The 15,827-nt window shown below is 49.5% G+C and overlaps 1 protein-coding gene across 11 annotated transcripts in view; it reads right to left on the bottom strand.

Moving 5' to 3' along the window:
• Cacna1c (calcium voltage-gated channel subunit alpha1 C) overlaps nt 1–15,827 on the bottom strand; it is a 660,622-nt gene that overhangs the window by 39,563 nt on the left and 605,232 nt on the right. For 4 of the 11 annotated variants that reach the window (XM_075982990.1, XM_075982989.1, XM_075982996.1 and 1 more), the window contains exons 30-32: nt 11,614–11,697; nt 4,044–4,076; nt 1,105–1,233 (exon numbers count right to left, since the gene is read on the bottom strand). In XM_075982990.1, the coding sequence (XP_075839105.1) occupies nt 1,105–1,233; nt 4,044–4,076; nt 11,614–11,697 (246 nt within the window). Of the gene's footprint in view, nt 1–1,104; nt 1,234–4,043; nt 4,077–10,960; nt 11,045–11,613; nt 11,698–15,827 lie in introns of all 11 variants that reach the window. The other 7 variants (XM_075982987.1, XM_075982986.1, XM_075982993.1 and 4 more) reach the window with 3 other exon arrangements.

Below are 15,827 nucleotides of genomic sequence, written 5' to 3'. Positions count from 1 at the left end.
GAGCCACGGCCACTTGGGAGGAGGCACCATGGGTCTCAAAGCCTTTTGCGGGATCACGGAAACCTGGCTTTCCGGCTTAGGAACGATGTTGCCCATGCACCACTAGATGGCACCAAGAGATCACACGATTTTTTTCACGTGTGGTGGGCTCTCTTGCTCACTGATCAAGTCCCTTTCTTCAAGGTCACCCCAGCTACTTCTCATTACAAGGAAATGTTGGGGTGTCTCAGGGGCCAAGGCAAGATAACCCTCGCATCTTATCCCATTAGAGCCAAGGATTCAAGTCCTTAGAACCCCCGCTTCACCTTGACCTGAGAAGGCTCTTGGGGTGGGGGTGAGGAGCCCCAGTTTCTCATTAGGGGTCGAGAGGCCAGTGGGGTGGGGCATGGCTGGAAGAACTCTGGGTCTGTTTACAGCTGGGCTAGACCTGAGGTCATCCCTCAGAGAGCTTTGGGTGGCACTGTCCGCAGAGCTGCGAGTTTGAAAGGAAACTCCAAACAGGGCAGGCAAGTCACCACCACAAGACAACTGTCCCCTGGGTACAGTCGCAACTCTGAGCACATCTGGAGGGAGACAGACTCCATGCCCAATTTGGACTTGCGCTGTCAAGGGCAGGAGACACGGCCTAGATGCAGGGTCTAGGGAAGTCTAAGAGTGGCTGTGTGGGAAGAGAAGCTGGCTTTTGTGTGGTGTCTGGGAAGCACAGCTAGGAATTCCTACAGATCTTTCCCAGGGGTCCAAGTGCCCTAAGGGCTGCGCTTCTCATGAACTTTGCACTTACAGGACTGCACTTTTTTTCTAGTAAATTCTGCGTTTTTTTTTTAAATAAATTCTTTGGAATGTGTTGAGTCCTGGATTTTGGAATTACAGGTCTACCCGCATCCTCTCTCCCTTCAGAACGAGGAAAGCCAGGTACTATCACATTGCCATCTCACACTCACTGGGTTACTTAGACCAGTGTGAGAACCGGCACCAGCCAACCCTGGGCCCCACACGCTGTTTCTTTCCTGGTCTGCCCTTTGTGGGGAGCCCTAGGGAAAGTAACAGGGGAGCACTAGGTCACTCCCCTTCCTGGGAGTAGTGGAGGGGGAGGGGCATGGCTACCTGGAAGGATTTGATGAATGTCCACAGCAGGGTCCGGATGCCTTCCCCTCGGCTCAGCAGCTTCACCAGGCGCATGACCCGGAAGAGGCGGAAGAAGGTGATGGAGATGCGGGAATTCTCCTCTGCGCTCTAGAACCCGTTGGCAATAGGGGGGTGCAGTTAACACAGCAAGAAGGCGGGGCAGGAAGGGATCCTCTGAGAAACAGCCATTGGTTGAGAGGAGGCAGGCCAGGGTGGGGTCAGCTGCACTAGACTCTTCCCTTAGGTTCCTTTCCAGGTCGGCAGCCTATCCCAAGGTGTCTGCTAAAACAGCCTGGGCTCATGGCCTTGTTTTCCTATCCTCCTCTTTCCCATAATTCCTAGTTCTTCAACTATTACAAGCCATGGCATCTGGGCCCAGAGCCACTGCCCTAGAGGCTCCTGCCCTCCTGTGACTGGAGAAAGCAGCCCAGCGGCTCCTAGTTTGTCAATTGGGAGTTTTGCCGTGTAGGACTGGACCGCTGCTCTATCGGGAGGAGGCTGGATGGTGATGGCGTCTCTCCCAGCTGCCTGAAATAGCCTCTGAGCATGCCTTGGATGCTCAGGTCTCCCTTCTCCCCATCACCACTTTCTACTTCCCGTGGTCCTGCCCTATAAGCCTGCTGGGGAATGGTGGTAGCGGGTTGCTGTGTTATGATGGGGGGATCACAGTCCCGTGCCTCTGGAGTTGCTGCCCTTTGGTGATGCTTGACATATGGCCTCAATGGCTGTGACCTTCCCTAGAGGTCCAGTCAGGAAGGACTGGCGATGCCAGCAGGACAAGGCAGGAGAGGCATCCTGTGCACTGAGTCCCTGAGAAGGCTGAGCCTGGTACATGGCCACTGTGGGGTGCCACCCAGTGTACCTGTTGCATGGTCTTAGGCAGAGAGAAAGAGACAGAGCAGCATTGAGGTTAGGGGCAGCTGAGGTGGGCACAGAATTTCTGAGCTGCTGGGAATCTATGGCCACAGGTTCACGACTGCCTTCTTATCCTGGAGGAGCTTGAAGGTGTGGACACATGCCTAGCCAGGCCTCTGGGGCACGAGTGTCGTGTTTTGTCCCCATACCTGAGAACAAGAACTGATTATGCCCTTGGCCCTATTGCTCATGTGACTGGCTGTGCTCCAAAGCTCCAAGAGCTCCTGGGAGCCCTTCTGCCTTTCCCAAAGCTAGTGCAGCCTACCCAGCCCTGCTGGCAGCAGCACCCGGAGAGAAAGGACCCTAGAATTTCCTGTTATGGCTCCCATCCCAGGTACCCCTTGAAGGAGGGGTCTTACGTTGCTTGTTCTCCTGTCTCAGCCCTTTAACTTGCTGTACTTGACAGTGTTTCTAGCTCAGTCCCTCGCTGACAGCACCACACCTATATGTACCCTGGACCGTTCCTTAGCGCTAAAGCCCTAGGGGTCTACAAACCCTTTAGTTCTTCCTCTATGGCCTTCTGGACCATCTCTGAGTTCAGGACAGTTTATCTCAGGTCTGTCGGGAGGGGTGCATGTAATGGACTTTAGGGATATGCCAGGAATATGCAACAGGCTGGAGCGATGAGATATTCAACCTTCGTGTCAATGACCACCCACCAAGGGAGGCAGCAATGTGGGGTAGATTTTCTAGATCAGCCCTACCCTCCATACTAGGAGGGCTCTGAAGAAAGCAAGGCAGTGGGTTCTGGTTTTTAGACCCTCCAGATAGGACAAGAACCAAAACATTTCTTATATCTTAAAATTGGAGGTACCCCAATTGCTATTAAGATGCTAGCCCGCCAGGCAATGCACAGACTCACAGGTACAGGGAACTCCTAAGGCCTGCGATGTGGGCTGCTGGTCCTACCCAGAAGTCTTTGGCTCCCTCTCCCTCTGCATCTGTTTGCCTCCTCTACGTTCTGTTTTCTGTCCTCAGAAGGAGGTTTGCTCCTTAGAGAATCCTACCAGGAGCTCAGAGCTTTTTGCTACCTGTCAGTTCTACCATGTTCAAGAAAGGGGAAAAAAACCACCCACAACAAAATAAAACACAACAGAACAGAACCAACTTAAGGGACTTCAGTTGTGGGTGTCAACCATTTGTGAAGCTGGTGTCACTGGGACAACTGGGTCTGATGAGTTAAAAAAACAAAACGAGAATTTCCTAGGTAGCCTTTTGGCCAGTGTGGGCTGCCATGGGGATCGCCACAACATTCCCCATGTATCTCTCATGGGTTTGGAGAATGATTAGCCTGGCTTGAAAGGTGTGACGGAGCTCTTAGGGGAAGCCATTTCAAGGAGCTTCAAGGTCATATCACTCAGACAAAAGAAATGTTACTTCTCCGTCAGAAGTGGCTCGGTTGGTTTGCTTTCCCGTTTCCCACATTACAGAAAAGTGGTTCTAGCACAAATGGAATGGACCTGAGGGACTTGGAAAAATGCAAGACTAAAGCTTAGGCTTACAGTAGAGAGACTGCCGGGCCAACCCTGTGCCACGGCAAATCCCAGCTTGTGCCTCTCACACAGCCTTCCACATGAAGCCCAGGAGAGGCTGGTCGGTTAGAACTGCCTTTCCCTCTAGCTAGCCCTCACCCCTGCTTTTGTCTTCTCCCCGGAACCCTCATCACAGTTCTCAGAAGCATCCATCACAAATTCCCATGTGAGATGAAACACAGAGTCCTTGGGATGTTTAACAGGAAATAGCAAGGGTCCAGTTCTCTCCCAGTGGATCACGGTGACTCACCACCCAAAGGAAGCTTGGGGAAGTAGAGGAACACCACTGTACACACACCCTCGCACAGCTCGCGTGAGCACAGGCAGGTAAGGCACACAATGGACATGGTGGCCACATGCAATGGGAGCTGGGCTGGGCTCCCAGGGCTCTGGAAGTTGGGGTGGATAAGAAGTGGTGGCTAGAGGGGGGGGCACAGAAGCTGGGAGTGTGGTCTGGAGGGTTGTTCTTACCATAGAGGGAGAGCATTGAGTATGTTCAGCTGGCTTTAAAGAAAGGCAGACAGAGATAAGCTGTAATGAGTCTCCAACGAAGAGCCTGGTATTCTAGGTCTTGGCTAACAGAGGAACAACACAGTGGTAGGAGAGGGCATAAGGAAACAAGTGAAAGAAATGCACAAGCATGGGCCTGGCAGGGGGAGGGACACCAGTGAGAACATGGGCTGTGTGTCACTAGGCCATGTGGCCAACAAGGACCCACAAGAGTCTCCTGTCCTAGTCAGTCACCACCTGTGGCTATGAGTGAACTAACTCAGCTCCCAGTTCAGAGGAGGAGGGGAGGTCTCCCAGATTTGTGGGTGGAGATCAGTTTGTTTGTTTGTTTGTTTATTTTGTTTTCAGGTAGTCTGTTTAAAGTGAATCCGACTCAGGCTGGACATAGGCTTACTTAGAGCTCAGTTCAGATTAGCAACGCGGGGGCCCTTGGCCATTGACATGGGAGTCGGTTGAACTTCTTTTTAATCCCGAAGGCCCGGCACACAATTTAGGATGTCACCAATAGTGCCCCAAGTTGTTGTTTTCTAGGGTTAGATTGCTGAATTTGTTTGGGGGGGGGCAGGAGCTCACAGGGAGCACCTAAGGCCCCTCCTCTCCCAGTTTCCCTAGTAATTTTCGCAGGGAGCTACCCCCACACTGGGCTCTAGCATACAAAAGTCATACCTGGCTGATCTCAGCCACTGGGGCTGGAGCCTAGGCCTTCATTATCTACTTTCAGGTGTTGCCCATGTTTGTTTTCAAGGTGCACAAACAAGGAAAGACGTAATAGCATGTTTGAAGGAAAGAACTGTTCATAATCAGATACCTTCTTGAAGTATGAAAATAACTTCTTGGTAACATAGTTCTTACCAATTAATTAAAAAAAAATTTCCCCATAGAGTTGGTTTTGATGGTTTGGGAGGATGGTAGAGTGAGTTGGGGTGGCGTAGGGTGGGGTGGAAGGGCCTTCTCTAGTCATTTACAGAACACGTTCTATGTCTGCGAGGATTGCCAGCTGCCTGGCCAGTCTACATGTCTAGAGGGGATGCGTCAGTAGGATTTGGCTACTGGGTTGGTAGGAGACACAGAAACAGATGGACAGACATACACACTCACACAGACAGGCCATTCCTTGTCCACACACCCAAGCCTCTCTTCCACCAGCATGAGGCAGCTGCCATGATGGCCAACCCTATGTCTCTTAGTGTATCTTTTTGCCCTCCCCTGCCCTGGCGGGTTGGTCCAGGGCTTTTGCCCATGGATTACATAGAGTTCTGTGTCTGGCAATTTGGCAGTGGAAAGGGAGAGCCACATGGAGGTGACGTGCTCTGTAGACATGTCAGGGGGCTGTTCTGGGATACTGCTTCACTCCGAGGGACACCCTAATGTCATCATAGCTACCTGTCACTTTCAAGGACCTTGGGTCAGCCTTTAAATGGTTTATTTTACCACTTGAACACTGGTGATCCCTCATTGGAGAACTTTAAAGATTCATTTGCCATGGCCACCTTCCCTCCTGATGCTTTTCCTTGGCCTTTTGTTGATTAAAATATCATCTACTAAGGGGAGGGAGGGGGAACTGAAATGAAAAATGAAAAAATGAAAAAAATGAAAAAAATTTAAATAAAAAAAGAAAAAAGAGATCATTTACTTAATTTATATTTTACTTCAAAATTTAGACTTAGATCTGATTACTTCTCTGGTATTTTATTGTTTTAGTATCAGGCCTTAGCTTGATAGTCCTCAGGTCATGCCTTATAGCAGAAGACAAGATTGCGGAGCAGCTTGGGGATGAGGGCTAAGATCTGGGTCTTATGCTTCCGAGCCCAGGTAATGACAACTTTGTAAAAAAGGGTGAGAAACTATGGGATAACTTTTCTTGAGCCTTAAAGCCATACTACTCAGAAGGCCTTTGTTTGGCTGGAGTAGTGGCTCCTTAGCATTGCCCACACACTGTGCTTACATGGTCTCAGAAACAGCCATTCAAACAGCCAGGACGCAATCACGGAGTGAGTTCTGCATGGAAAGAAGCCTAGGCAGGCCAGATGGTGATCCCTAAACCACCTCATGCCATCATCCGGGTCTTCAGGACCCTCGGAGCTGTAAGTGAAAACCCTCTGTTGTGCTACATAGGGGGCGTGGAATCACTGCCATAGGATGCCCATGCAAAGCGGTTTAAGCCTATGGTCACATCTGTCTTGTTTGCTACTGTGTGAGTTCCTCATATTTGTAGGGGTGGACACATAGTAGGCAGTGGTCTCCATGCCCAGGCTTTTCTCCATTGTAGCAAGGAACTGGAGGCAGGGAAGGAGCTGACAGGCTCCATTATCAGGGAGCCAGGAAGGAACCATTGATAACCGGAAGTTGAGCCTTGGGGTCTATTGTGGAAAGATGCTGTGGGGGAAAGGCAGCACCAAGGATGGCAGTGAGGGAGACCTGGAGCTAGCACCATAACCCATCCTTCCCAGCTCCTGTGTCCTCTGCCTGCTCTCTCTCCTTGTCTCTTGTCCTTGTTGGTTTGGCCAATGCATGTGATGGGCATTTCGTCCCCATGCCTGTTCTCCCTAGAGTCTCTCTCCTGCTTCTGCCCCTGTGAGTTCCCCACACAGTGCTTTGTCTGAGCATTCCAGGAGTATCCAACATCCTTTGGCTGAGCATCAGCACAGAGAAGCTGTTTAGCAGGTCCATAAAGGTCAGTTGCAGAAAGTACCAGAAGAGGGCCCATGAGTGGCAGAAGCCACCAATGCCTACGTTTAGCGTTGCTATGCTGATGCCATCTCAATACATGGCCATAGCTCTGTGGGAGTGTAAGAGCCGATTGACAGGGATGGCTTGAATCATAGACTTGTCACCATTTAGCTGGAAGACTTTGGACCAATTGCTTGCCTTGCGTATGCCTAGATTTCACATGTGCAGGGGGTCCTGCGGTCTCGATTCAATCATGAGTCACACAGTTGTCCTGATGACCGACATTGTCAAGGACACGTTGCCCATTTTCCCTTTTCCTCCTCATCAGCCAAGCTCACAGAAAATGACCTTAATCCTTAATTTATTTTCCTGCTCTGGTCATTTCTGTCGTCCAGCACACTGCATCTAGTCACCCTTCCACATTTCTTCCCCTTAACTTGCCTAGAATCCCCCAAGGGTTGATGTTCTTTCCCCAGGACCTCTCCTGAGTGCCTGCAGCTCTCCCTGGAGGGCCCGCTCTTGTCCCTGCCTCTGTTTAGTCCCACATGAGCCACACTGGAGTCCAGACAGAGCTGAGTACTTTGAGGGCCTGGGAGCCCAGGAAAGCAACAAGGAACTCTTACCTCACCATACTGGGAATCACAGAGGCCAAGAGCTACAGGAGACTCTCAGGCCTCTCAATCCAACTCCTACCACATTCAAAAAAATGGAGGCCCAGGGACCTGGACTGATTGCTCTAAGGTATCTGGTTCCTGGAACCTAGGCTAGAAATATAATCATGCTTCTTAATAGATAATTTGGAAATGGTTTTCCACATCCATAACGTAAGAAATGAGGTCTTCTATCACTTTCTATTGTTCAAAGTCCTTTCAGAGGCAGCACAAAAACAGTGCTCAGAAAGGCTGTTGGTCACATTCCCCAAACTGATTCTCATCTGGGATATCAGGGAGCACTCTGGGGAGGATGCTATTAGAACTTCCATGGACGACCATGGAACACTTCTAGAAGGTGTGATTTCATATCCCCGGACTGGAGAAGCTCAAGCCTTCACCAGAGTGAGTGGAGTCACACCATGCTTTGACCCTACAGGGGTTATAAAGGCAGAACAGGGGAGATTTAGGTGGAGGCCTGGGTCAGAGACATAGTGGGGGCTTGGAGCGGAGCTTGGAAACATCCTGCCGTGGTCAGGAGGATGCCCTTCTGAATCTTCAGAGCTCAAAACTGAGGCTAAAAAGGACTATCAATACACAATGGCTCTGAACACAAAGGTGCCCACCTATTCATGCCAGGCGCCTCTGACCTGCCCACTTTGAACCTTCTTGCCCTTGACTGCTTTCTCGGTAGGAAGCAAACCGTGAACGTAGAGCCTTTTTTGACTCAGGTGTATCCTGGGTGACTGAAGAAGTGCCTACCCATAGAAACAGACTATGAACATACAGAGTTGAGTGGGTGCTGATCCCCGGAACTAATGAAAAGTACATTTCCTGAGAGGGAAGGACACTCACCCGGGGAAGATGGATTTAAATATGCAAAATACTCATAAGGACATTAAGGTGAATGAGAGATTCCGTGAGAGGACAACAGCTAGCCATGTCCCAAAGGAGTCTGATGTGATGGGCTTCAGGTGAAAAGCCATCATGGATAGCTACTGGATAGAACAGGTGCGTGGGAAACTATGCTAGTGATAACGGGATGTGTCTAGAGAAATATGGGAAGGCCTGGAGCAGGTGTTAGGGATGCAGGATTTCCTGAGTTTTCCCCCAAGGTCATAAGAAAATCCTGACTCTGCAGCTGGTCACTGTCACCAATGGCAGAGGCAGGTGAGCAGGGTGCTCGTCACCTAACGGCAGAGGCAGGTCAGCAGGGTGCTCGTCACCTAACGGCAGAGGCAGGTGAGCAGGGTGTTATCATGCAGCTATCCTACTGGCTGCTGTTTGGGTGCAGGGTTCTTTGGTAACAAGTGTGGCCGCAGGCTTGCCAAGGCTCTGGTCCTGTGGCTGTTGATGGCCTGCACTTTCTCTGATGGCTGTACCTGCTGTTCACTTCCACGAGTCTCATTAACAGCATCTAGAAAAGGGGGCACTCCTGGTGTGTGCGGGCTGTAAGTTATGGGCATACCAAGGAGACAGTCTAGTTAGAGGCAGGGGTTTTGATGTGATTTGTTTGGATGCTTTAGCTTTTACTTCACAGATCTTCATAGTTGACACAGGGCTTTAGGATAGGTACTGCTATGTGAGCAGACAGCCACACACATTTTATATAGGGAACTACTTATTTGCGTTGTCTTTGTTTTCATCGAGAACAGAAACAGCGATGTTATGGCAGGATGAGAGCTATGGCTTTTGCTAGCAGTCCAAGAACCCCAGAGGGACTCCCAGGGCTGCAATGGGGTTTCTGTCACCATGGGAAGCAGCTGGCTGTCCTTCCCTGTGTTTTCTTACTGCACATCTCTGCATTGATTTCTCTGCCAGCCTGCGCTACTGCCTACATACAGATGGCAGAGCCCATGCCTCAGTCTTTCTTTTTACTGCTCTCTCCGCGGGACCCTCAGGCGGCACAGTGCATGACGTCTGTGATCAGCAAAGAGTCTGGCCTTGAGGTTCTGAGACTTGAATAACAACAGGAAAATAAGTTAGGGTTCACGCGGACTGCATACCGGGAGTCTACTCAGAAAGGAAGTTAGCAGCAGTTGCAGAAGATTGATTTTGCTTTTAATTATCTGAGTTTTTACCGGAAGGAGTCAAGCCTAAGGGTTTACATGCATGCATATGTGCACACACGCGCACACACATGCACGCACATACATGCACACACACACACACACACACACACGCACGCACTGAGACAAAGACAAACTCAAGAAATTGATGCTGGAGTTATAGAATAGGTGAGGGCATAGGTCAGGGGACAGAGGAAGGGATGTATGGAGAATGTAAAGTCCTCCCTCCTAAGCGCGGTGGCTACATAGAGGAGAAGCACACTAGTGAAAGAACATGTCAGGGCCATGTCTTGGGGATGGGCCAGTCTACATGGAGGTAGTGGAACATGTGGAGGAGAGCAAGAGAATTCCAAACATCTACGATCGAGTCCCAGAATCAGGTGCTCTGGGTTGTTATTCAATGGTTCTATCCATCAAAGGTATAGACAAACATTATCAAGTCTCTTTCTTACGGAAAACTAATGACAGAAACTAAACAATACATGTTAAGGACTAACAGCAAGAGGACTTGCTTATAGATAAAGAGGACACCCAAACATGCCAGGTAACAAGAAGACATGTGCGAGAACTGTATAGAAGGAGGCAGCTCTGGGGAGGAGAGGGCAGCAGGGCTGGGGTGTGGGGCCTGCCTGAGGCCCGCGGGCCAGGGGCAGGTTATAAGGGCAAGGGGAAGGAGAGCAGGCAGGTGCACAGTCTATGAACTCTAGGATGAGTTCATATGGATATGAGGCTCTTACATGGATCCTGTTTCCATGGCAACAGAAGGACAAAACCCACCGGGAAGGCTCTCAGTAAATCACCAGCCACCAGGCTCTTTACTGTTTCCAGAAAAGGGAGGACAAGTAAATCCTAAAAACTAGCAATACTTCTCTCCCTCAGAGTGCCCGGTATGGGATGCTGATGCTTAGTCAAAGCAGACAAGAGTTTGTTCAACGTGAAACAATCAAGTAGTTCTTGGGAGAGGGTAGGCCATGGCTGACAATGCAGGCAAATTCCTAGCTTCGACTCCGGGTGTTCTGTTTTGCGGGCACACCTTTTGGGAAATTATGGGGATGGAAAACCGACAGGAGGAGAGGCAGAATCTGGAGGTGAAGTTTTGGGTTAGGAAAGGTTTGGGTTCCAGCTCCAGTGGTTGCCTAGAACTCGTAAAGAACCCTTCATTTTCTCACTCCGTAATTTGCGTAGCTGCACCCTCCTATACAGTGTGAGTCATGCCAGGCTGATTATAAAGGGAGAGAGAAAAAGATGCAGCAACCAACACTTAAAAGGAAGTCTTAGTGCGTTTCAAAGGTTAAAAAATAAAATAAAAAGAAATCTCCGAACAATGCAGTAAAAAAAATAATTTTTAAACCAATTAAAAAATGAAATAAAAAAATAAGGAGGTGGGGCAGCACAGAAAATAAAAATGAAAGACAAAAATAAAGCAGGGAGAAACAAATGGATGTTAGAGCAGGCGGGGTCAGCTGGGTCACAGACACCATGTACTTACGTGTACCTCGGTGATTGCTATATCAACAATGCTACCCACAACAATCAAGGCATCAAATGTATTCCATGCATCACAGAAATAGTGCTGCATGGGGCAGAAAAGCCAGGAAAGAGAGAAGGGGACAAACCAACAAAAGAGGAGAAAACAAAATATAGGGAGGGAAATGAAAACAAAGAGGCATGAAAGAAAGGAGAGAAGAGAAAAAAAATGAGAAAAGAAAGAGGTTACGTGGGTATATTAAATACTCTTACCACTCTATAGTTCTGGCGGCTCAAACCTGGGCAACCTGGTTTTCGCAGGATCGAGAGGCCTGACAAAAGCTAGGTTAGTTCCGAGGTGGGTGGGCGACAGCCACCCGGAAGGCAGCCAGTGTTGGCCCAACCAGTGTGCAGCCTGTTCCCTCCGCTCAGATCTGCGCCCTTGGGCCCAGCGCAGCCAGGACAAGTGGGAAAAAAAGGAGAAGAGATTTCTGCTTTTTTTCCCCTACAAGACGACGGCAGGTTCAATAAAAAGCATGACTGGAGGTGGGTAAAATCAGAAATTAAAAAAAACAACAACATAAAAAGAGGTAAACAAAGAGCGAGAGAGAGAAGAGTGGAGGAAGTAGAAGGTGGAAGGACTAGGGTCCCTGGGGAGGGCAGAGCGATACTCACATTAGTCTCACTGAGAATGACATCAATTATGCTCCCAATCACGATGAGGAAGTCAAAAACATTCCAGGGATCACTAAAGTAACCCTACATGAGGGAGGGGCAGGCAGGATGGGGATTAAAAAGGAATATTAGACAGACAAGAACAGAGTAACATCACCATCAGAATCACTGTCCAGGCACCTGAGTGTTGCTGTTAGGGGTTCCGAACATCAGCATCTGGCCAGGAGCCTGGTTGGGATAGGAGCAGCAGAGAGGCGGTCAGTTCAGCCCTCCTGTCCTGCCTTTCAAGGGTCACATGGTTTGTATTTTCTCTGCCTCCTGCACAGAGGACCCTTCCACTCCCTCAGGGTGGAAGTGGCCATGGGTATAGGGACAAAGGAGGTAAGGCACAGCAGTGCAGGGTGTGGCTGGATTCTACTGTTTATGTGTCAGCTCCTATAGTACAGAGTAGACAGTTAGTATTATAGTGACTAGCAGATAGTATATGCCATATAGCATATAGTAAAGGATCTATACCCTTAGTTCCCTCTCCTAGAAGGACCTATAAGAAGGGAGGGTAGTCAGTGGCTCATGTCCTAGAGTTGACAGGGCTGGAATGCAAGCTCAGAGACAACCAAAGGACCAAATCACTCCAACAGTGTCCATGGTAAGTCGGACTCTGTGAAGATGGAAAGGGGCTTAGCCTCCTTCCTGCGCTGGACGCGCCCGTCTCAGGGCAAGTTTGCCTTGGGAAAACTTTCCTCATGGGATAGAAGTGTCTCCTGGTCTAGAAGTACCCGAGTACCCACAGGGGTGTCTCTTAGGTACCATCCCAGGCTCCTTGAAAATGCTACCGAAAGTGATGGCTGTTATTAAAGACTTCCTGAGCTGGGTGGTGGGATTGGTTGGTGGGCAGGGATACTGCCTTCTTAGAAAGGGAGTAAGGCAGCAGAGCCTTGTGGACGGGAGTTAGGCTCAGAAGGGAAAGACCAGGCTCCCAACTTTACTACTGCCACCTGTATACATGGCTTCACTGACTTTCCACTTACTCACAAGAGGGAAAAGTGGAAGACTTTTCGAAGGACACGGACAACTATGTGACCAGGTATCCAGAATGCCCAAAGGGCTGGGGACTCCTGGGTAAGGCAGCCACAAAACAAAGAGCAAGTGGCATTCTCAGATCTTGATTATTGCCACTGTGGGAGGTGTGGCAACTTAAATGGCCATGTCCCAAGACTTTACAGAGCACAGAGCCAAACAGCCCAGGAAATAGCAAGACAGTCGTGTGCCCATTGGTGGCATCAAGGAGACCTGTCCTCTTAAAAAATGACATTTGTTCCTTTTGTTTCTCAGGTAATGCTCTCCAAAGAGGACAGATTAGAGCTGCCAGTGTTTGCTCAGCGGGGCCACTGCTCCCTGCCTGGAGCTTTCTGGAGATGGATGTCTGGAGGTTGGCCAGAGGCTTTGGAAACAGGAAGAGCGCTCAGGGAGGTTCTCAGTTCTTTGCTCTCAAAGGCTTCTAGCTCTCTTTGGCATTTTGTACTTCTAAGAGCTGAGCCTGCATTCTTCCATCTTCCTCATCCTATCCAGATCCCGAAACTGCCTCTTTTCCCAGCCATCTCCTTCTAGAGCAAGCTACCAGACAGGCTGCCCTATGGCTATTATTCTTAGAAGAGGTCAGGCCCCAAGGAAAGGGGACTCGAAGTTCCCAGGCATTTCTGCCCAAAGAAAACCTGTGTTTCCCCAGGAGGCTTTGGGCAGTCAGACTGGGCCTGAGACTGTCCAGGTCACAGGTCACATGAGGGTCAGCCTGCGCCAAGGCTCTCTTGCTGGCTTCCTGGAGCAACACCCTGAATATCTCAGGCAGGGACTTCTCTCTTCCCGTTAGGTCACATGCTCTAAGTGGCAAATAACCAGTGTACTCCTAGGTTCTTATACCCGCTCAGGGTAGAAAGGGGACACTAATCTAGGAAAGGAAGGGTAGGAGCGAATCTCTCAAATGAATCCTGTATATGTGTACTCTTTAAAAGTGGACCCTGGAAAAGGCTGGAGACATCTCTAAGTGGGAGCTGTTTGTTTAGGAATAGGGCAATTTCAGAAGAATACGGAAGAGAAGGCAAAGAAGAAGAGGAGAGAAACAGGGCCAAAAAACCCCAAAAAACAAAACAAAACAAAACCAACAGGAGAATGTTCAGCACCAGCCTAGAAAACAGGGCAAGCAAACGTTATTGGGGGTATGGAACAGAAAGAGAGAGGAGGGTGGAAGTCACAGTTTTCCCGCAAGGTCGTGGAGCTGTGGAGTCTCTCCATCCAAAGACCTGAAACAAACGGGTAATCTGGCTGTGTCTGCAATCTCTGAAGGAGGAACGGGGAGACGGAAGAAAGCAAAGAGTGGGCTACTGGGTGAAAAGCAGATACACACACAATTAATCTGCTAGTATGCACCAGGGGAAGGGGCTAAGATTTAAAGGGACTCTGTCAGCCTCCCGCTGTGCATCTCTGCTCACCGCTTCTCTCGGATTTATTTCTTATGTGCAGAGAGAAAGAAATGGCCCTCAGTAGCCACCCTCCCCCAGCCATAGCTGCAGAGAACTGGACTGGCTAGGACTGTTGGGGTTAGTTACACCTCCTGGTTGCCTGAACCAGGCTGTGTGGCTGGGGCTTTTGCTCGGCTTCTCTGTTCCATGGCAAAGTACCTTGTGGAAACCACTGGGTGCAGAAATCAACTAGTTATCTTGTTGCCAAAGGCTCCAGTGGACCCAGTCCTGGCGGACACATGCACAGCTCGAGACAGCAGCGTCAGAGTGACTCCAGGAGGGTGGAGAGTTCCTTTAAGGGGCAGTTTTTCACCATGACCTATAGACCCACCTTCCCATCCCTCTTAGCCCACCAGTCCTCCCAGCTGGTCCTTGAGGACGACTTCAGACCCAGCTTCTGGGTCCCCGTTCCCTTGGCTGGTTTCTTCCTCCGCTATTTCAAGAACCATGACCTCCTACTTGCCCCACACCAGTTCCAGAAACAAAGCCCACATCTGCCCATTTGGTAATAAATAGGTTGTCAAGGGAGACACCTGGCCAAGTCCTTACACGAGGGACCTGGTGTGTAAGGGTCAAGTGTTTTCTTTCATATGCACACACATGTATGCATAGGCACCTGCTTCCCCCTCTCATTTTCCCATGAGTAACTGGGGCTTGGGTATGTAACAGAGAGGAAAGTGGGGAAAATCGCAGGCCTTTTCTTTAATATAATCCATTTGACAAAGACCAGCTTATACTTGCCATCAATCTTTTTTTCTGATGAGTGGGTTGGGACATCAGGGCTAGAAAGCTTTGTGCTGGCTCTCTTAGAAGTGGCAAACCAAACCTCTGAGTGCCCAGCTCCTCAGAGCCAGGGAAGATGGTGTGTATATATAAAAGATGGTGCTTGTACAACTGGAAGACCTCTCTTGCTACCTTCAATATCCTACATGCTGATTGGCCTCCCCTTTCAAATTACCACTGTCTTGGGATGAAGTCAGAACAGGGGCCTCCCCTCTGGCCCAGCTAGAGAAGGCTGGCATGGCCCCCAATGCCAGAGTCTGATTATCTGTCATCCCTGCTTAACCTCCTCCCACTGGGCAAAGCTGCTGAGTAATGGATAGCTAATTGGCTCCAGCAAATCATTTATAGGAAGGAAAAATTACTGCATGAGCTTCATGCAATGCATTTCATATTCACAAGGATTCTGGATTTTCTTCTCTTTTGGTTTAGCTGTATCTCTATTCAGTGATGTCATGGGAGGCCTACCATTTTGACAAAGACAGCAGTAGTAACGGTATGGTCTCTGGAGACTGCGGGTTTGAATCCTATTCTGCCACTTACTAACCAGATAGATGTGTGTGTCACTTTCCTATCATGACAAAACACATGTGGGAACCAGTAAGGAAGGATGTTGATTCTGGCTCACAGTTTCAGTTCACAGCACTGTTTCCGCTGCTCTGGGTCTCTGGTGAGACAGCTCACGATGGTAAAATAGGTCTGTTTATCCCATAGTGGTTGTGGAGGTTTAAAAGAAAATTATCCCCAAAGGGAGTGGCACTACTGGGAGGTATACCTTTGTTAGAGTAGGTATGGCCTTGTTGAAGGAAGTGTGTCACTGAGGGGGTGGGCTGTGAGGTCTCAAATATGCTCAAGCTTCACTCAGTGTGATACTCAGACTACTTCCTGTTGCCTGCAAGATGTAGGACTCTCAGCTAT

This window comes from Microtus pennsylvanicus, chromosome 8 (assembly GCF_037038515.1).
Source record: "Microtus pennsylvanicus isolate mMicPen1 chromosome 8, mMicPen1.hap1, whole genome shotgun sequence".
Classification (NCBI taxonomy): domain Eukaryota; kingdom Metazoa; phylum Chordata; class Mammalia; order Rodentia; family Cricetidae; genus Microtus; species Microtus pennsylvanicus.
The sequence above is the reverse complement of the archived record's forward strand: the minus strand, read 5'-3'. Positions and strand labels throughout refer to the sequence as shown.